The sequence below is a fragment of the Bombus impatiens genome, unplaced genomic scaffold (assembly GCF_000188095.3).
Source record: "Bombus impatiens unplaced genomic scaffold, BIMP_2.2 scf_0023, whole genome shotgun sequence".
Taxonomy (NCBI): domain Eukaryota; kingdom Metazoa; phylum Arthropoda; class Insecta; order Hymenoptera; family Apidae; genus Bombus; species Bombus impatiens.
This window is the reverse complement of record NT_176442.1, coordinates 499,868-522,092: the sequence shown is the minus strand read 5'-3', so window position 1 is coordinate 522,092 and position 22,225 is coordinate 499,868. Positions and strand designations below refer to the sequence as shown.

General features: G+C 37.9%; 1 protein-coding gene and 1 long non-coding RNA gene across 4 annotated transcripts in view; one reads left to right on the top strand and one right to left on the bottom strand.

Annotated features, from left to right (window-relative positions):
* Positions 1 to 22,225, top strand: part of LOC100743843 (teneurin-a) — a 114,487-nt gene that overhangs the window by 82,916 nt on the left and 9,346 nt on the right. The window contains exons 7-16 of one of the 3 annotated variants that reach the window (XM_012385581.3): positions 3,069 to 3,333; positions 4,726 to 4,856; positions 5,639 to 5,785; positions 6,337 to 6,544; positions 12,608 to 12,634; positions 17,640 to 17,759; positions 20,019 to 20,203; positions 20,632 to 20,783; positions 21,084 to 21,742; positions 21,902 to 22,137. In XM_012385581.3, coding sequence (XP_012241004.1) covers positions 3,069 to 3,333; positions 4,726 to 4,856; positions 5,639 to 5,785; positions 6,337 to 6,544; positions 12,608 to 12,634; positions 17,640 to 17,759; positions 20,019 to 20,203; positions 20,632 to 20,783; positions 21,084 to 21,742; positions 21,902 to 22,137 — 2,130 coding nt within the window. The remainder of the gene's footprint in view (positions 1 to 3,068; positions 3,334 to 4,725; positions 4,857 to 5,638; positions 5,786 to 6,336; positions 6,545 to 12,607; positions 12,635 to 17,639; positions 17,760 to 20,018; positions 20,204 to 20,631; positions 20,784 to 21,083; positions 21,743 to 21,901; positions 22,138 to 22,225) is intronic. The other 2 variants (XM_012385566.3, XM_012385573.3) reach the window with 2 other exon arrangements.
* Positions 10,868 to 17,650, bottom strand: LOC117151700. The gene is made up of 2 exons (XR_004461796.1): positions 12,003 to 17,650; positions 10,868 to 11,939 (listed from the first exon to the last, which is right to left on the bottom strand). It is a non-coding gene; the product is annotated as an uncharacterized LOC117151700 (long non-coding RNA).

Here is a 22,225-nt window from a genome sequence, read left to right as displayed (position 1 = left end):
TTAGCTCATAGTTAGTAATGCATTTTTCAATTTAATGATACTGTCACTGTATTACACCTATCTCAGGATTTAAATATGTGCAAAGCTTGAGTTTGTTTCGCTTAAACGTAATAAGTTATAACGTCATCCCATATAACGTAATACGTTATAAAAAAATAAAAAAAAAAAAAAAAAAAAAAAAAAAAAAAAAATCACCGCGAAACATGGAATGTAAATGTGGCCTTAAAACGGGACAGATGATCCAACTTTTGAGTTCATTAACGGCGACATTATGGGCAGAATGTGTACGAGCATGCGCACAACATCGCGCCATATTTTAGCGTTAAAAATGAGCAGCGGAAACGCGAATGCCTCTCCGACGAACGTTTACCTCTCGTCTATTTCTGCGTCGGATGTTGTTTCTTCATATTTGTCACACCGCCATTAATTTCCCCATAATTCAACCGTACGTCCTGCCCTCTACCGTACACCACTATCCGGACAGATTCAAGGTATTAGTAATGCACGTTCCCTCATCCGCCAGGCGAGCGTATACCGTATGCCTCTGTGTATAACCTATAATTAATGCACGTTCTCTCGTTGAATTTACATATGGGTCAACCATTGCGGCAATTCAACCGGGCGATTAGTTTCGTCGTATTTAATGGTCGTTTTAATCCTTTCGACGAGCATCTTGCTATTGTTTTTGATTTAGTGTAACTGTGCCCAAAAGGAACATCGTAGAGACGTTTAACGTTACGATCCCATTAATCTTACTGCGGTCTACAAATTTTTATATCCTAACCTTGCTCTCGTTTTAACGAACAAAAAGATCTTCTCTATTTTAAGAGAGACTTTAAACGAATAAACAATGAAATTAGTATTAAAATAGAACTTTTAGAGACAATCGAAGAGCTGCAAGTCAGTCTATTGCTATTATTCTATAAAACAAAAGTATTCTATATTTATCGTTAATTATAGTTTTTCAGTTCATGAACGATAATGAAATACTTTTAAAAGTCGAAGCACGTGAATAAAGCTAAATACGTATACAATATCTTATTGTTCATAACTACTATCATTTACACCACTATGATTTTCAATCCGTCAATTGGAATTAGAATTACAGTTTACAATTACAATTACAGTTTGCTACTTGTAAACCTTTAGCATCTTTCCGTTTAATGATATATTTCAGGAAGGAATAAAATTTGAGTTAAACGTCTTGAAAGTGTTCTTTGTTAGACCCATTCCACGGAAGCGGGAATGGAAAAATGACGTTGTTGGAACGAATGGGGAAATTATTCGCGGGAAAGGAGACGCTTTGTCTCTGACACCCTTACGATTTCATCATAACGCTTCTTTCTCTATAATTCTTCAACAAACGATGGGATATATTCGTTTCATATTAAGATCTCGCGTTGGTACCGCGATGCAGAATGCATTTGTTCGATGATTAGGTTACTAGAATTTTTGTCTCCGACACAGACCAAAGAATCTGTAGCATTCGAAATCGTAACATTTCCAGTGTAATTTTATAACATAGAGATTATCCGATAACTTGGTCTCGCAAATGAAACTGCTTTTTATTTTGAATCGCTCATTAATGCTTTTAATTATTTTACGATGTTATCAATGGCAACTATATGACGCACTCGTGGCTTTTTCTGGTATATGTCATTAACGAAGTTTGAATATTTTAAGCGTTCATATTAATAACAGTTTCCAAAACTGGTCGAACTTCGTAGATTAGTTTTACCCTCGAAACTGGAGCCTCAATAGGTAGAAAGAGTACGTGTCGCGTAATTTTAACGCGAGTCTCTTTACACACAATTACATTGGTCCTCTGCAATAATGTCGATTATCACTTCACATAGAAGTCGCTTTTATCGTGTACTTCAGCGTTGTTAATTACATTTCACGGAGTACCATGTAGCTTTTATAGCTCCACAAAAAGGCATAATTAACGTTTACTGCATGATTATTATCATCATTCTACTCTTCGCCTACTCTATAGTACCAACCAAAAACATGATAAAATGCATTCTTGTTGATATCTTCGTTTCAACGAAACTTTATAAGTAAAATGAAAAAAACCGTTCTTCCCCTGCAATCTTCATATTTATAGAACATCTTACACAATTTGAATAATGCAGCCGCCTCTCTTTTGTTACACATCTTATTAAAAAAAAAAAAAGAAAAAAAAGGTTAATGTGATTTTTCTAAGAATAATCTGTTTCCTTATTGCTTCACTCTGTATAAAAATACCAATGTATCGCAGCGGCAAACATACCAATATATCAGTCGGCAAATACCGAGAGATCGCGTATAACCGGACCCATACGACGCAAATGGCAATGTGCATCCTGCCGCCAAGGACGCTTCGGAATTAAGTTTCATAATTTCCCCGGGGCAGCTGGGATCCGCGGGAATAATGCAATTGTCCCGATGCCATAATTTAAAAAGTTGGTCCATTCGTCGGTGCCCAGGGCGCAATCACCGTCGACAGACCGGAAGATGCCTCGTGTTCTTAAAAACAATGTTAAGCGTATTCATAGCAGCAAGAGGTCATTGCAGAAAATTCGAGATAGTTGTCATATATGCCAGTCCGGTACGGTGAAGTTTGTTAATAATACGCGTGATTCGGCAAGGAAATATTTGTTGGGTTGTTAGGTTAGCTTCAAGAATTTCAGTTTCACCGTTCAGGAGCAAGTAGTTGTTTGGATAAAGTCACAACCACTGTTGGACGCTTAAAGTTGAGCAAATTTTACTTGAGCTTTTTAAATATATACAACAGAAAGTTGTATGCCATCTTGTCTTTAATTATCAAAAAGCGATAACAGTAAATTTGTAAAATATTGTACGATTAATAGAAAAGGCCTATATTTTTAAAATATATATTAATATATATTTTTATTATAATTTAATTATTTTAATATTAGGAATATATTAAAATATATCACTGAAATTTAAATCTATTTCGGATCATATAGACACGATGAGAACGGCAAGGTTTACTAGTAAACATAAATTAATATAGCAAATATAACTTACAATGTAAAATAAATGTAATTAACAATAAATTACAGCTGATTGTTCGGATCCAAACTGCAGTGGTCACGGCGCCTGCGTTGCTGGCAAATGCTATTGCAAAGCAGGTTGGCAGGGTGAAAGGTGTAACCAGGTCGACCAGCAGGTGTACCAATGTCTGCCTCGTTGCTCTGACCACGGCACGTACGACCTCGAATCCGGAAGTTGCGTCTGCGAGGGACACTGGACCGGTGTAGATTGTTCGCAACCAAGCTGTGGCCTCGATTGCGGACCACACGGAACCTGCGAGCAGGGTCTTTGCAAGTCAGTACACGTTGTATAGCGCTACACTACTACCACATGTTTCCCTGTCGTCCTTTATGGGTCCTTCGCGAATTTGAATTGGGTTACCTGGACGCGTTTCCGTATTCAGTAGGAAAAGTGATGCGTATCCTTCTGGCCTTTGCTCTTTAACCTCGTTCCTCGCTGTGTGGGTTAAGTCAGCAAGATTTATTTTATCGCGATTTCGGTTACATATCGTGTAACTTTTCGGGTATTTGGCAAGAGGAATTTTGCGAGGGTTAGAGGGCTCATATTGAAATCATTCCTAGGTAATTTCCAATTCTTAGAAATAGAATTTTAAACGAGTTTACGTGAGTTAATATTTCTGTTTGCATGGCAAACGAATATTATAAACGTTGCTGATCCTTCGTTCATTAATTTATAAAACAGAATTTTAGCAACTTGGAAATTGCTCCGTTATTTTATTTTTTTACACAGAACCTTAATCGAGATTACAATATTTCTTTCTTCCTCCGGTCAAGCTATTTTCTTTATTCCAACATTCCCATCTTCGGAATCCTGTTCCACGAAACGCCAACTTTCACAACAGTCTGATTAATTCAGATCCATCTACTCTTCACTTAAAATATACCTGGAAGACATTCAAAGATTCTTCGACCGAGTTTATCACGACAAGTTAGCAACGGTTAAGAGAGAAAAAAAAGGGGGCGAAAAATCGTAAAGTGTTGGAATCCTAAGCAGGGACAAGGAGAGGAGGTGGCGTTAGAGCGTAGAGGCTAAAAATGAGTAAATTGCCGACGAGATCGGAGGCAGGAAAGTCGAGGCTAAGGAGGTGAAAAATTGCGAGAAAAAGGCTCTATCTTAGGGGTGGCCGCCAACTTATCACTACTCGAAGGACCGCCCTACCTTCCCGACGTTCCTTTGTCAGAATCAAGGACACGAAAGAAGATCTCCTTTCTCATATTCTAAAGTTGACGCCTTTCTCGTCTCCCTCTCCCCTCTTGTCCTGTGAAAGAGCGTCCGTAAGCGCAAAAAGTTCCCACCGCGGCAGGACGAGTTCGGAACTTGCCGGAATCCGTGTCTTTTTCCCGTTTTCCTGAAGGGTTCCGCGCGGAGGAAATCAATTTTGCATTTGGACGATAAAGCTGAGCGCATTTTTCTTCAGAAATTGTGCAGGCCGCCTTCGGAACATTGGTCTTGAATTGTATGTTGAGCCTTCAAAAGCTGATTTTCACTTGTCTCCGAGGAAGAAGATTACAAATTTGACAAATAGTTGGATATGATGGCATCTAAAAATTGATGTCAATATTAAATTGGCAAACGTTATTAACGAAACGTAAATTGAAGTAACGATAGACTGCAGGAAAAAAATAGGTTTGGAGTTTGAGTATCTGAAAGGTATGTGATTTTTAGGTGCAACGACGATTGGACTGGAACCAAGTGCGACCAAAAACCGTGCGATGCACGCTGTGCGGAACATGGCCAGTGCAAGAATGGAACTTGCGTTTGCAGTCAAGGATGGAACGGGCGACATTGCACGTTGCGTAAGTAAAATATTAATGGCATCGCCGGTGACGCCGTTTAAATTCATGATCTCTCCATTTTTTCCCATGGAATGGTAATTGTAAAACATTGATGTAATCGCGGATCAAGGACTTCGGATATTCAATGTCATTACTTTGTTATTTTTATTACTGTTATTACTGTTATTACTGTTATATTATCGTTATTGATTGTTTCCGATGTTACTCGTAATTAGGACAGTAGATTCGAAAAATGATATCATTCTAAAGATAGATTGTATAAGAGTAAAACAACGTAGATATAGGTATAAAGAGACTTAAGTAGAGGAGGTCGATACTTTGTCAGACAGAGCAGTAAGAAACTATCGTTTAATAATAATTTATACTTACAAGTGGAAATGATTTTCAAATAACAAATAACTGCTATCCCAGTACTGTTATTTCTCTTATTTTTATATAATTATTTATGTATCTTTTTAATTACCTAAAATTTCACTCACTACGTTACACAACTATGTATGTATGTATGTATATACTGTAGGATATTGTTAGGAGTATTGATCGATCGAAACTATATTTCACTCAAATAATTTATATTGTAACGTTATATCAACCAAATGTTAATTAAAACTATACAAGAATCGTTCCTATCGAAAAGTTATTTCCTCTATCGCGAGATATATTCTTTCATGGAATCACATGTATCGTTTATTCTCCCAACACGGGGCTAGTATCGATTTTCAATTAGCTCCGATCGTTGCCCGATATCTTCAATTAAAACATTCACGCCGTTCCCTTGACAGCTGGATGCGAGAACGGATGCAGTCGCCACGGACTGTGCACTCTGCAAGATGGCGAATACAGTTGTGGATGTTCAACCGGCTGGGCGGGAAGGGATTGCAGTATACGACTCGAAATGGAATGTAATGACTTTATTGACAACGATCAGGGTGAGTGTATAAATATTATAAGTAGAAAGAAATGGTGATAGAAGGAACAGAAGATTATTAGACCAAAGCAATTATAATCGTGTAATTTTTCATAATATATACTTTTTCTACCGCTTTACTATTTCATCTATTTTGATCTAACCTAAAAAAACGAAGGCAAATATTTATAGAAAATATAGGTGTCTCATTGTGGAACAGCCTTAAAGGCTATTCAAATATTTTCTATTACAGTAATATCTAATTTTTTCCTATTGCCCTGAAGATTAAAAAATGTTTTAAATTTCGACGGAAGATTCAAAGACTGTAGTGAAATTAAATACACGTTCTTTTGATACGTTACAAATTCCTAAAGTTCCAAAAACTTCTAAGGCGATTTCACAATTCCTGTAGAATTCCAATAAAATTACGAACTTCCTAAACAGCTCTAACAAAGCTAAAAATACCTGAAGAATTTCAATAAAAATCGAGTTTTATCCAAAATTAAAATTAAACGATAATTTCTTGATATCTATATTCAGCGAACGTTTGATATAAGAAGTAATGTTTCTTAGATGGCATGATGGACTGTTCTGACAGCGAGTGTTGCTCGCACGCAGCTTGCGCAGAGCATATCATGTGCCTTACTAGTAATAATCCCGTGGACGTCCTTCTCCGCAAACAACCGCCCAGCGTGACCGCGTCCTTTTACCAGCGCGTGAAATTCCTCGTTGAGGAGAACAGCGTACAAAGCTACGCTCATATGAACGAGTACACCGAAAGGTAAGATCGACCACTTCTTCTCACACGGTTCTACATTCAGTCAATCATTCTAATATTTATAGAGGAACGCTTAGTTATATATACTTTATTTTTACGACGTCTAACAGGATATAATTGCGTTTAGAAGAACGAGCGAGTCGTTGACATGACATCAAGTGCATTGAATTTTTCTTCAGCTTCTAAGAAAAATTTCTTTCATTAGCTGATTCAATAGAAAAATTGTATTAATTACATCGGTGACAAGCAAGAAGGGACATGAAAGGGAAGGTTTGAATGTGTCACAGACCTTTTACAATTTTGTAATCGGAGTTAATTAGTGGAAATATTTGAAAGTTGAAGTGTATATTTGAAGTTGTCAGAGAATAGAATGTTTGTCTTTGTAATTAGTAGAAACTACTTGAAATTTAATTCCATGTTAAATAGAGGGTTTAATTTATCCTTGAAATATTAAAAATATTCCATTCTTGTATTGCATTAATGTATTTGTCATTGATACATATGCATACCATGGGAGAATCTGTGTATTTTAAATATTCAAAAAGAAAATATATTTTTTAAATTAGCATTGCCACATCTCTAGAAATTGAAAAATATAAATAACCGGTCGGAATGTTTTATTTAATAATAACGAATTTCTTCGATCTTTAAAACTAGATACTGCAGGAAACATTCAATTGTTCCCCCTTTCGAGTATCCAACGGGATAAAATGGAAAAATCTGGGAAAGATTAATTTTCAATCATAACAACGTCTGGCTCGTTCGATAGTCGTCGATACTTACACGTACCGTTTAACTAATGAAAAAGAAAAGAAAAGAACAAACAGAAAAAAAGAAACGTATAGCATAGCTGCGTGTCATAGTTTCTGGCCTTTTACATTTTTCGAATGCGTTTGACATATTACGCGGCTGTTACTTTCCTCGTTTTTATCATCCACGAGAACTGCGCAGATCATTGATTTCATTCAGAAGGGACATTGTTTTTGTTTACCCGTACGGTACGTTAACGATGTGTTTCACGTAAAAAAAAAAAAGCCCGAAGAATATATGTATACACATATGTGCAGTATGTGTTATATATACACGCAAAAAAAAAAAAAAAACGTGAGAGAAGCACATCGTATCATTCGAGAAGCGTAACGTGTCTGATCACACACGGACGATGGTTCCGCCGAAGAGTTTTGTTTACGTGGTCCATTTTTTCCGACGAAGCTTCACGATGGGGCAAAATAGTAAAATACCATAGGAAAATCGTTCGTTGCATAACTTTCGGCAATCTCCCCTTTCGTATCGATCTGTTACGATAAAATTATCAAAGTTCTAAATTGTTCTTCAAATATTACATGGATTATTAAAAAAAAGAAAAAGGAAATATTTTTTATAGCGATTTATATACTACAATAGTTGTCAAATATTATTACACTTCAGTTTACAAATATTTGTCTTTAGTCGTTTTGCTTTTTTTTTCCTTTTTTTCTCCAAATATATCGAAACATAGAAGATCACAATGAAAAAGGAATTATTTAAGGGAATTGTTTCGTTGTTAAACTGTTTTCTTGCACTCGAGTAGCGTTTTCCCCATCGTGAGCAATTTTTCAGTGTCGAAAAAAAGAGTGGAAAAGAAGAAAAAAAGATTGAATCAGATTTACTTGCACCGCCATGCCAAACAATCCGGTATATCCGTGACAGCTGAATTATCAAGAGAGCCCCCGGTGGGTGACAACCCTGCCAACCCTCTAACCATCCTATTCCTCGTGTTTCACCCTCTCCCTCCCCCGAATGCCGAACGCGTCAGTGATCATCTCGGAAGCATTGTCGATCAAAGGAGCTTCCTCGCGTGCATCTGATATTAATTGCTAGCAGTTTAGTCCTGTTTCATGCCACGCTATGAATCTTGTCTCGCGAGGTGAATTCGCGAAGGTTCTTCCAAGCAATCGCGTTTTGCAAATCTTTTTCACCTTATGAAACTAAATCGTTGATATTTGCTTTAGTAACTTATTGTTTGATAAAATAACAAAAATATGTGTTTTCTCCGTGTCTTAAGAATAGTGAAAGGGTTTTGATAAATGGGTTTCAAAACTGTTTGCTTTGCTGAATAGCTAGGGAATTTGAAATAGACGTAAAGCGAACATAGGGTGAAACGAGAGAATAAAGCTATCTAGTAACTTTATAAGTAACCATATAGGATAAAAATTACTTTACGTGCAGTTTCAATGCTATCCAATCGTCGCTTACCGTTGCAACAAACGAATTTTATCCTATTGTTAAGTTAACCTAATTTTGTAACTTGCCAATATTATAAATATAGCTTTGCGCACAATCAGCCTCGGAGATGATGCTCGAGCGTGTATTTTGAATGAACTAAATAATTATAGAACTCCTTTTACTGAAACCCTTCGCTCAATTTCAAGACGTATAATACGCTTCGAATCCATCTATTAACTCAACAAACCAATGTTTTATTTTCCAAGCGTTGGTAGAATTATCCTTTGTGTCACATAGCCTCCGAAATAAAGAAACCATTCTGTTTACGAACAGTATATTCATCTGTTCCCTGTAACATGTAGATAAAGGAGTAATAACTTCATGGAAGTATATCGCGAATATACGTCACTTTGGTAATTCGATAAGCGAATAAAAGCGAGAAATTTGATCGGGCGCGTTCACGGTCAGCATCCTTTGTTCGACACTGATGAAGATTTGCTCGGGACGCGTGCTGACCGACGCATCGGAGCGGCAGCGAGCGTATTTCGGGGGATTCGTGTATTTTGTCTAGTGTTTATCCTCTGTGTGTACCCTTGCCACCACCAGATCACCATTCACCCTACAGCCGAAGACCGAAAGAGGCTCCGTTCTACGTACAGACTGTGAAGTACAGACCAAAATTCTGTCGAAAGAAAAAAAAAAGACAGAAAAAAGATGAAAAAGAGACAAAGAAATTGAAAAAAAAAAGTCTGCACACGGAGAAAATATTCGAGAGACTGAATTTTCGGTATTCTCGGTCGGTTAGTGGATTAAGTTATCCGTGCGAAGTTTTTTCTTTTTTTTTTTTTTTTCAATATACAGCTTCTAGGCATCGCGTTGTTCCGTAAAACAAGCGCGTCATACGAACAGAATAATACTTAACCTTTGAACGGTAACGCGATAAGCAGACCGTGTCGTTTTCCAAATTTCTCTTGTGACTTACCAGCTATTTCGGCCATTTGTTTAAGCAGTTCACCGACAATGGGAGATTCATAGATAAAGCGCACGAGGGCGGTCGAGTCGCGGTTTTTATCCGGAGATATTTTGATACAAATATCAGACTACAATCTGTTGTTGCTTTTTCTTGAATTATTTTAGTACGAGGGAACATCGATAGAAAGAAACAACGAATTCCGAGAGTCGATCGCCCACGGGTAAAATTATTACTAGAAATGGTAGACACAAGTTTGAAATCTGTCGCGGTTCGGTCGCTTTTCTCGCGCGTCCACTAGCAGTTCAACACCACGAAATCGAACGTTCTGCGTATGATACACGATAGTTCCGTGTGTGTCCGAGAAAGAGACGTACGGAGAGCGGAACGGAAGTTTGTTTGGTCCTGTTGTAGCGCCCATTGTTTCGTCGCGGTATTGATCACCGACTTTCTCCGAGCACCCTTGCTGCCGCCTTGAAACGCTTCTTCCACTTCGATCCACATGGATAAAATTTTTTTTCTTTTTTTTTTTTTGTATGTGCTTTACATACGCAACTACTCTGCTTGGGAGGCTACGCGTACGTGTTTCACCGGTCGAAAGAATGGTATAAGCTTTGTACAGTCTGCATTTAAAACGCTGTTAGAATTACAATCTCTTTTTACGGTGAGGGCACTTTAAATGACTAAAGGATACGAAATTAATATGTAAATTATGGTTGGAGACGAGAATGATTCTTTGTAAATAAAACATGTCAACGCACGAGAAACAAAATTGTTATAACCAGACTGTCTGTTTTTGCATTTGATTAAAATGGTTTTTATTTCGTATTTTTTACTTAGATTTTTATTTAGTTGTTTCGGAGAGAAAATTTAAACTTTGACAGAAGGACGTACTTAGAAAGATATGGTAACTAGATGAAAAACATCCTGATTAAATATATAAATATTTTGTGTAACGAACAAAGAAATTGTGGTTTACAAGATAATTCTAGGAACTGAGGTAAGCTTTTCCACTTACAATTAGTGAAAGCATAAGAAAGTGGTAGAGAAAATATTTGTATAATAACATGAGCTTTATTTTTCTTCAAATTCACAACATTGCAACCTACAGCTTCTATCTTTTTATATCTTTTGCTTAGTTTAAACATTAATTCTATTTCAAAATTTCATATATTTATTGATGCATATTACACGAAGGAATTTTATTTGACCTTATTTGTTCTTTTTATGACAATCATTTGAATGCTGATGTAAAACATGAAACCCCTTGTGAATTATTTGCTTTTTAACATTTATCTTTGATACATTTACACAAATATAATAATTTGCTGAATTGATAATAAAATTCACCTAAAAATGGTGGCAATATATAATTACATACATAAAATCAAATACACGAATTTCGTTAAACTTAACAGAATCATCTTCTATCATTTTTTCAAGCTTTCATAAATGAGTTACAATCAATTTTAACGTTTCGAAGTACTTTTAATATCAACATTTATTAGTTGAAAATTCAGGACAGTCACGATCAGTCAGATAACTTCTATCAAATATTCGATCATCAATCAATCAATATCAATATTCAAAATTCCCGCCAAGGCGAAGCATACTCGTTTCTTAACTTTGATTTATCTCTACATAGAATCACCGTTTTCCAATCATACTACGGTAACTACTTTCTCCTTTCTGGAAAAAATATAAAATTAAAATATGTAGAGTAGGACTTGCAGTTTGTATCATAGTATAAAATTAATTTGGATCATTCACGAAGCGAAAGAAAGAAAGGGTCGTTTTTTATGAAACGACTCAGAGAACGCTAATTCTCCCCACCACTTTCAATGGAATCTCGAGCGTACAGACTGCATACAAGTATCCCGGTGAATCAGAAATTCAGGTTGGCATCGGGATTGCTCGGACAGAGCGTAATCAATATTCGAAGATCGTCTGCCAACATGGCAGTCCAAGCTCCGATGGAATCTCTCCTCATTGTCAGTTCGAGGCTCGGCTTCGATGAGCGACGCGATAAGAGGATCCTTCGTGCGACACCCGTTACTCGTGACTCCCTCGATACGGGACGAATCTCGAATCGACGTCGATGTTGGATTCCAAACGAAACGACGACGGCCATGTCTCGTTAACGCGTGTGCAGTACCCGTTCCAAATGCATCGATCACGCGAAGACGCGCTGGAGCTCTCCATCTCTTTCTCTCTTTACTCTGCCTTTATATATTACATATACATATATATATTTACTTATATATGGATATTATTATATATACATACATATATATATATATTATATACACGTGTATAATCGTCGTATATATACAGATGTGTGTGCGTAGTTTCCAACTTGTGTCTGTCACGTGTATTACCACTCTATGTTGGATGAGTCTGTGAGTGACTGCGTTCATGTTGCGTGACTGGCGAAGATCGCGTGTGTGATGGGTACGCTTGATTAGTGTGTGTCTACGTCTATTGTTTCTGTAACGGCGTGCGGAACATTGCGATAGAGCATTCGATTTTCGCCGCGAGATTCGCGCGTACACGATCAAACTTGGCGCGAACGTGCAATGGGGTGGGGGAGATGTCTAGAGTCGTGTAGTGGGGATGAACCTTCGGAAGTTAACCTCCGATCGAAACAATCGTAGAGAGGGAATCGAGGTTCGCTATATCGAAACGGTTATGCCGCGATGGCGCGAAAATTTGAAATACATAAATGAAAAACGATGCAAAAGAAAGGGAATAAAGTCAATAAGGTATGATTATGCGAAATAGACGATTGCTCGCGCAATGCTGCGTACGCGCGTCCGTTTTTTTGCCCGCAAACGCGGGTTCTGTGACCGTGGTAACGCCCTTTCTTCTCGTTGGTTTTTTCCCACACGTAGTACGTTCTGGAGTTCCTTTACACCGCGGTAAGTTGCAGCTCAAGCTCTCTCGCTAATCGTTCATTAATCCAAAAGAAAAAAAAAACAGAATTTTTTTTTAATGAAAGAAAAAAAGCAAGAAAAAGTTACCTTCTATTTGCTCGTTTCGCTCGTAACATTCATCTTACATGTTTTTTCGTATGTCCCATTATATGTAATCTATCTATATATGTATACGTATGTTCATACCCTTAGCCTGCGTATCACGTCTCTCTTTTTCTCTCTTTCTCCGTTTCAGTTATTGTTTTTGTCTCTATACTATTCTATATATATTCCCAGTTGGTCTTTTTCAACGCTCTTTATATTTCTTCTATTCTATCGACCCTGGTTCAGCCTGTTATCGATTCAGTTACGTTACCAATTATGTTTGCCAGTGTTTGATCATACCTCGCTTATTTGACTCGTCTCTCCGCCCTTTCAAACCCTCTATACTCCGTTTTTAATCGCCTGTCTATCGTTTTCCTCTCTTCTTTCCATTCTGTCGCTCTGTCATTTTTTAGTTCCGTCGCTACCTTTTTACCTGTCTACCTGCGTATTTGTTTCTGTCATCTCCGACTCGACGGCTGCCGCTTACTGTTCGCGTGAAAAACAAATTTCGACGAGGTTCGATGGTCCAGCTTCGTTAATATCACTTTTGTACGACACAGGGAATTCGAGTATTTGATAATCGAACAAAATTTACGCTGATTCGTTTAGCAGTTGAGTTGTAGCCCTGTAACGATACCAAAATTCGAAACCTAAATCGCATTTGTTTCGCCTTTAATCTAGGGACTTTGACGGGTCGATAACAAAACGAATCTACTTTACCGATAGCCTTCAAACGGGGAAAATTTAAAATCAATCGAAATCGCGTGAACGTATCGCCACAGCCAAAGGGTCGAGCACTCTCTTCACACCTACATTGAAAGTATAATCGTATCGAAGTGTCTCTGTGTTATCTGTGATATGTCGTCGGATGATCGTTGTCTATAATCCTGCCGTTGTCCGCCCTTCTCTCTACTTCTCTCTTTATTCTGTTTCGTTCCTTCTCTGTTGTTCTGTTTATGTATTGTCATCTTGTCCTGTTTAGCGCTGAGTTCTTAGCTACTATTACTATGATCGCCCTGATATATACCGTAACCGGCTACAAACCAAGTAATAGTATGTTTGACAATCGTGTAATTTTTTACGTAACGATATATATCCTGTCTGGTCTTGTGTTGTTTTTTGTGTTGCCAGGCTTGCACTTTTTTATGTACGTTGTGTATTTCATAACCCCTTGTCGAATTTGTTTCTAGTGACTTTTTGTCCCCTAGCATCTTATACACGAACGCTAACTTTATTGCGCGCCTCTTGCGTCAAAGACATATATATTCTTGCGTTCCAATTTTTTGTTCAATTGTTCCTTTCCGTCGTTTGTCGAGATAAATTGATGATATAAAATATTATACATCATCATTATCAACATATATATATATACATACATATGCAGTAGAGGAGATACAAAATCGTGGTACAAAATCAAATAAAATATACATATATATAAACGATGAAAACGAGAATGAGAAAACGTGTTCACATCACGTTGTATTGTTCCGAATCGACGGATCGGCAATAATTACGAAATCGGAACCGTTCAACACACAGCTTTATGATACAGGATATGATACGAAGGACCCGAACGACCATTCCCTCTCTTGTCCCTTGTCTACGTCTGTTATCACCTGTCTACAATGTGCCAATAACCCCGTTACACCAAAAGCCCTGTGTCTGTCTTTAACCGATCCGTGCTATCTACCCACCGAAAGTTATATCTCATACCAAAACACGACAGAAACCCTCTTTTGGAGAAAATCGATTCGTCCGTATCCGTCCGTGGTTCACGTCAAAAACCGGAAATAATTTCTTATAAATTAGAAGACAGCAAAAAATTTCCTTCAATTAATATCGCATAACCTCGCGGTTCGAGTGTTTCAATTTTATACGAACGTTTTGAAAAGAACAAGAATCAAGAGATCATTTGAAATCGTTTGAGAACATGTTATTTTATTCGAGAATGAGAAACGGACGAGTATCTGAACCACAGAAAAGTTTTCAAAACGAGAAAGAAGAAAAAAGAGCAGGCAGAAAAGAGGAAAGTCATTGATACGTTTGAAAGTGAGCGCGCGCGGGAGGAAAAGAAATATGGCGCGATGAAAGATAACTTAGATAACCGTCGTATCGCTGACCGAGATGGAGGGAAAATTTCCAAGCAAAGAGAGATAGAATTCGGCATTGCGTCGGTGTATCGCGCGATCTCTCTATCGAGATACCGTCATTCTTTGATTTTTCTTTCTTTACTATTTTTCTTTCTTTTTCTACGTTTCCATTATTCAGTCTTGCACACATCTAGGTTCAGTATCCGCCGCCAGATGTCGGTGTGTCTTGAAATTGATCTACATATATATATATACAAGATATATCATGTACATATATATATATATATCCGTTTCTCTCTTCTTTCCGTTACGTTTTTTTCAAATTGAGTTAAACTGATTTGCGTTTCCTTTTTATATACCGTTCACTCTGGTTTGTGGATTTTCTATTCTTATTTATTTTTTTACCAGTAGTAACAACTGTGCCTGCCACCTTGCTATGCTCGTACTTGGAGGATCAGAACCCCGGTAATGTTTGATCCCCAAGTCGCCGATGGAACGAGAATGGTGGCACGGTGCGCGCAGCCGGAAGTGCACGGCATTGCTCACTTTCCGGGACGATGATGCGATCATTTGTCCCTTGGACGAATTAGATATCGTCTGACTTTCGATTCACGGGGGAATGTGTGGATCCTCCAAGAACGAATCATGCCCCCATACGCAATCCCTTAGGGACCAATGAATATATATATATATTTATACATATATCGAATGCATCTATGCAGCTTGTTGTACGTGTTCTATCATATTTTCATATTTTGCTAAAATTGACAAAGGAAAGATGATTCTTCATTACGCGAGAATAATTTGGAAAATATATTCCAGTAGATGAGTTTGAAGGGGCACTGTGAATGTTAAGAGAACTTCATTATTTTTTATTAGAACAATATTTCATGGTGAATGTTCAAATATAAGATGTTTAATCTGTTTATAAAAGTAAAACTAAATTATTGTTTTAATATTATTTATTAGAACTATTTTCTTGATTATAAATTCGGCAAATGTAGATGTAAATATCTCGACACCCCCGTAGACTCATTCTATGTAAATTAAAGGTGTTTTCACGTTTCATGAACTCTAATGAACTAAACAGGATAACTTACAATAAATATTTTAAATTCGAGTTTCTTTATGTGAGAACAACTCTATCGTAATTATAATTATTTTTTTAAAGAAAAATACGTTCTATTCTAATTGATTTCTTTATACATTATTAAGTCTCAAGAATGAAAAGTTATCGACTTTCTCAGTATTCTAAGATGTTTTTTATTTGCGAATATAGATTACTTTCTCCATATTCTACAAATGCGGGAGGCATTTGTGGAAAATATCTAATCACTGATACCAACCTGTTTGTGATTTATAGGTATTGTTGAATTTTCATACAGCATTCTCCGATTAAACAACTTTTTGTACAATTCTCCAACAATATGATACCCCAAACATGGCGCAAAATGTTTTAATCAGTCGCAGCTTCCGACTGTACAGTTTGCACTTTAAATATAATCTGCATAATTTTTATACATAAAGTAATTATAAATAATTATTAATATTATAATTTCTTTCAGTTCCATTTTTTACTTAAATCAGTGTCTCACAAACATATAGAGATGGGTAATTAAGAATCACCGTATATAATATCTTCGTTCACAAATGTCGTTGCTCATTACACAGCGCCCCATAACAAGCTGCGTACGTATGTACCCGATTCACAGCATATTCTCTATATATTATTATTATTATCATCATTATTATTATTATCTTACCTACCTATATCGATCTCATTATATTCAGCACTATTACACAAATCGCTTAAAATATTCAGCTTCAACATACTCCAACTTTTATATATCGCAGATAATCCAGCCCTGAAACTTATTACGTACATATTTTCATTGCCTTTATTACATATCTATTTATACATGATTATATATGCATGCAGTTCTACTCTCACGAAAGTTTACTACCCGCCCTTTATTTATTATTATTATTATTATTATCCTGCCTCAGGACGATCGTGTTCTTTTTTGCTCCCGAATTGACAATCTGCTCGATACTCTTTAAAAAAAAAAAGAACAACTACCCACAGTCAAGCAAAAAAAGAAGAAATGAACAAAACCTCTTAAAAGAATGCAACCATGAACAAAATACCATGCAAATTGCAAGAAAGTGAATGTGACTGAAAGAAAATGTTCCCGCGTCGTTGCCAATACGATGCGACAGCTAACCTGTAAGCATGATCGAGAAACTGACGCTGGCGACATCTGGGTTCGCTGCATACACGCGATGCCGCGTGCATTGTTCCGTTTGTAAAATCAATTTGTATCGCTTTTGGATTCAACCAGTGGCATTAACTCCTCTTGCGCGAACTATCGCGGCCGGTAAAGGCCGGCTCGAATGGAGTTGCGGATTGTATTGGCAGCGAAGTGAGAATATTGGATCGCATTGAACCGTTGACCGCGGAAGCTGATTTGACAGACAAAATCGATTGTTCGCGCTCTCGACAACTTTGTTTTGGAATACATGCGTTCCACGATCGAAATTTTAGTCCAGAGAATTTCCTTTTTTTTTCTTTTTCCTGTTGAATCTATTTTTATTTTTATACAAAAAATTGTAGAATTTGTAATATGTGTATATTTCCTCTCTCTTGTCCTTTTTCGATGATATTTTTAGTTTCTTTTTCTTTATATTGGAATTTCATTACTGTTGATTGGTACACGATAGGATTTAAAATGTTTCGAATCAGCGTGCCACGGTTCAACGGATCAACGACACGATCCGATCTCGAAAGATCTCGATATATCTTTGATTTATAACAGTCGAGTTGCGGTGATGCGAGGCCAAGTTGTAACCGAACAAGGAATTGGAATAGTAGGCATCAGGGTGTCCGTGGACAGGGACCCTCGCTTTGGATTCACGTTAACCAGAGCTGATGGATGGTGAGTACTAATTTTTACTTTGTATCACATTGTATCACAAAAAACAGCGATTGAAATTATACATGAAATTCACTCAATTGACTGGACCAAGATAATTATCAATTTTAGTTCAGCTTAGCTATTATATATACGTGTAATAGATTTTTATATAATTATTACATATATATACACATATATGGGAATCCTATATACATAATTTCTGTAGCAGATTTCTATATTCTCGTATATCAAAATTACTAAGAGATGATGAAACGAACAGCAGACACATGTCTACCAACCCACATTCAAATCAAATTCTCACACTATGCAAAATCCAAATCAGTACCTCAGCAGTTCACACCGTCCAATCGAACAACCCAACTCAATATCCCCACTCCTGTTTAAAATAAAAAGGGAGAAACAGAAAAGTCAGAATCGCATATCAATAGATACACAAACATATGGGGTAATATAGTAGTATTTGCGCCTGATGGGCGTGTATGGCAGCTTGGGCGTCCTTCCTAATAGGATCAAGGGTGCATTGTAATGAAGGGTATGGGGAAACTGGATGGAGTATGGGTAGATGGTGAAACACCTATATCAAACAGGTATATAGTAATCCTGGCGAGGATAATCCTGAAACACGGAGCCGGAGGAGTTGGCCTGGTAAACCACATCAAAGCTCGAGCTAATGATGTCGAAAGCTTCCTAATTACTCCGTGCAAACCTGTGTGATTAGTCTGACCTGCGTCTATCCCTTGCTACCCCCTCCGGTTGGATCGCTGGCAAAATTTTACCATAATATAGTGAACTGTGAACGTGAGAGAAATTATACATTGACGGAACTCGTCGAAACGATAACAGTTCCGCTTCTACCTATCTATCTATCTTACTCATTAGCGTCATCTCTCTCTCTCTCTCTCTCTCTCTCTCTCTCTCTCTCTCTCTCTCTCTCTCTCTCTCTCTCTCTCTCTCTCTCTCTCTCTCTCTCTCTCTCTCTCTCTCTCTCTCTCTCTCTCTCTCTCTCTCTCTCTCTCTCTCTCTCTCTCTCTCTCTCTCTCTCTCTCTCTCTCTCTCTCTCTCTCTCTCTCTCTCTCTCTCTCTCTCTCTCTCTCTCTCTCTCTCTCTCTCTCTCTCTCTCTCTCTCTCTCTCTCTCTCTCTCTCTCTCTCTCTCTCTCTCTCTCTCTCTCTCTCTCTCTCTCTCTCTCTCTCTCTCTCTCTCTCTCTCTCTCTCTCTCTCTCTCTCTCTCTCTCTCTCTCTCTCTCTCTCTCTCTCTCTCTCTCTCTCTCTCTCTCTCTCTCTCTCTCTCTCTCTCTCTCTCTCTCTCTCTCTCTCTCTCTCTCTCTCTCTCTCTCTCTCTCTCTCTCTCTCTCTCTCTCTCTCTCTCTCTCTCTCTCTCTCTCTCTCTCTCTCTCTCTCTCTCTCTCTCTCTCTCTCTCTAACTTGCAGTTTCATGTAATCCCAAAGAGAAGTTCGAGGTAGAATTCCCTCGTTGTATTCACGGGTTAATGAATACAGAACCGTGATAGATTGGCAGTTATTGCAGCCAGACTGTCTGATAAATACGCGTTTGTCGTTGCTTGATTACGAGTACGGCTTATGATTGAATCTCTTGTACGCGAGACGTTCCTATGATTTCTGTTCTTGTAATGCGACAGAGGACTTTCAAATCGGATTTCAAACATGTCCAGGTAAAAGTTGCGGCGAACTGGACCCAATGGCATAGTTCAGCTTGCCACCTGTCGATGTCGCTTCGTGACGAGAACGCGCGATTAAACGAAAGTCACAGGAACGACTGATAGAGGGCACTGCTCGGGCATTCTCTTAGAAGCCAGTAACCATATTTGAACACATATTGTTAGAAATTTTTATATCCACAAGCTCTGCTGTTGATGTTGGTGAAAGAATATATTATAGTTATAAATATTGCTGAAAATGTTTATTTTAATTTGAGCTTCCTAAGGTTTAGCCACAGGAGATTTTAAGCTCTGTATTTTACCATAACATCCAAATTCCATTTACTTTCCTCTATTCACAAAAATTCACTCGGCGTACATCGAAGAACATCAAACTCACTCGCGAGAGTTTTTGGTCCATAAAATAAATTGGAAGAGTGTTACTACTCTGAACGTTAAAATTAACCCCAGAATCGTGAATTTCGAGACGGTTAAGAGGTTCTAGCGACGCGTATCCTTTATCGATCATCCATAGCCTGTAAACCCGATGTAATACCGGAAGCTAAGGTATAGTTTGAAATGCATTTACGTACTTCGATTAGGTTCGACGTGTTGGTGAACGGAGGCGGTGCGGTGACGCTTCAGTTCCAGCGTAGCCCCTTCAAACCCCTCACGAGGACGGTATTCGTGCCATGGAATCAAATAGTGGTTCTGCCTCCTGTGGTGATGACCCTTAACGAGGAAGGCGAATCTCATAAATCTAATCAACCTCCGAGTCCAGCTGTCGGTAAGTATGAATCTCTAATTATTATTTACTTTTCTTTTTGTTTTTCTACCTTTTTTCACGTTTTGTCGTGTCACGGAATCAATTGGTGTTAAACATGAACGGTGGTCCAAAGTGTCTAATGTTTGAAAAATTGGATGACTATTTATAATAAGTATTTATAATAACTATTTACAACAATTGTTTGTAATAATTCCTTTAGTTATAATTTGTTGTTTTCTTTTTTATCAGTTCCTATTTTTTTTTCTCTTTTTCATATTTGAGAAATATGAATGTTATTTAATTGTTTACTGCTTCATCGTCATCCTTCTTCAACGTGCAAAGAGGAATTTATAAGGGACCCGTTGCTGCTCGTGTGTGCCGTCTTTGTTCCGTCCTTAAGTGTTTTATGTTTTTAAGTTCCTTACCATTTATGGCATACAATATAATAGGCTCCCCAGGGATATCGATGGGACTATTTAGCGAACATGGTCCGTGCCTGGAGCACGATCACGAGCTGTTAAGGCCCATCATCGTTAGCACTTGGATGCCAGAAAAAGTGGGCGACCTTCCAGGCAAAAGTTTGGTCTTCGCTGAAAGTCAGGTAAATTATTTTCTCTTACATTCTTCGTTAATTATTATAAGTTGGAAATCAACTTTATTTCAACTGTAATTCACAAATTTTAGGCAATTAAAATCAAATATGGCTATTGCTCCTAAACGTCCAAAATTCCTAACCTTTACCCTACAATTATTATGCATCATATAATCCCATATTCACACTTCATACACAGGTCCCTTTTCTGATCTAAAATTCAGATATCCAATCCAGAACCAAATTTCTGACAAACACAATGTTTCCGTTCTCCGGTTTTGCATCCCATTGAATCCTTTCTTCTTGCAGATCGTCCAGGAGAGCATCGCCATTCCGGGCTCGAATCTACACTTGATGTACCAGAGCAGCCAGGCGGCTGGTTACTTATCGACTGTGAGAATGCAGCTGACCGGGCCATTCATCCCAAAATCGCTGACGCATGTGCACGTACACGTAGAGATCGAAGGGTCACTGCACACGAAGACCTACGAAGCAGATCCAAATTTGACGCACACATTCGCCTGGAACAAGCGAAACGTTTACAAGCAGAAGGTGTATGGTGTGGCACAGGCGAGAATTTCGATCGGCTATCAACATTCCACTTGTCCAGCAGTGATTTGGGAGACACAAACAGCCACGTTGCAAGGCTTTGACGTAGATATCTCGGATATTGGAGGCTGGGGTTTAGACATTCACCATCACTACAACTTCCACGAAGGCATACTTCAAAAAGGAGATGGTACCACGATGCATTTCAAGCAGTATCCTCGCACAGTGAAGGTGGTAATGGGTACTGGACTGCAGAGAAGCTTGGTGTGCCAGGATTGCGATGGTTTGGCTAAGGATGCTAGGTTATTGACACCCGTAGCGCTTACTAGTGGCCCAGATGGAAGCATTTATGTAGGAGACTTCAATTTAGTCCGCAGGATTACACCCGAAGGAAATGTATATACTGTTCTGACTTTGAGGTATGTTTGGAGCAATATAGGAATTTGAAAATTTGAGAGATATTTAGGAAAAGAGGAAAGATCGAGTTATTTATTGAAATCTTTCTGAATGGTCTAATAGTGTTATTAATCTCTAAGATTAACGAATTTCTGAATGAGCTATGAAATATGTATTTTCAGTGCAACTCAAGTGGCTTACGAATATTATCTCTGCGTTTCTCCGGCGGACGGACACTTATATATCAGTGACCCAGAAAAACATCAAATATTAAAAGCTTTGTCGCTGAAGAACGTCCAACATCCTAACCTCAATATCGAACCCGTCGTTGGAAGCGGAGAAAGGTGCATTCCTGGCGACGAAAGTCATTGTGGTGACGAAGGTCCAGCTATCCGTGCCAAATTGGCTCATCCAAAAGGTAAACTTCAGATCAAGTTTTAGTTATTCATTTGCCTATTATCATCTTCTTAACCTAGTAAACAGATAAACTAATTCTATGCATTTAA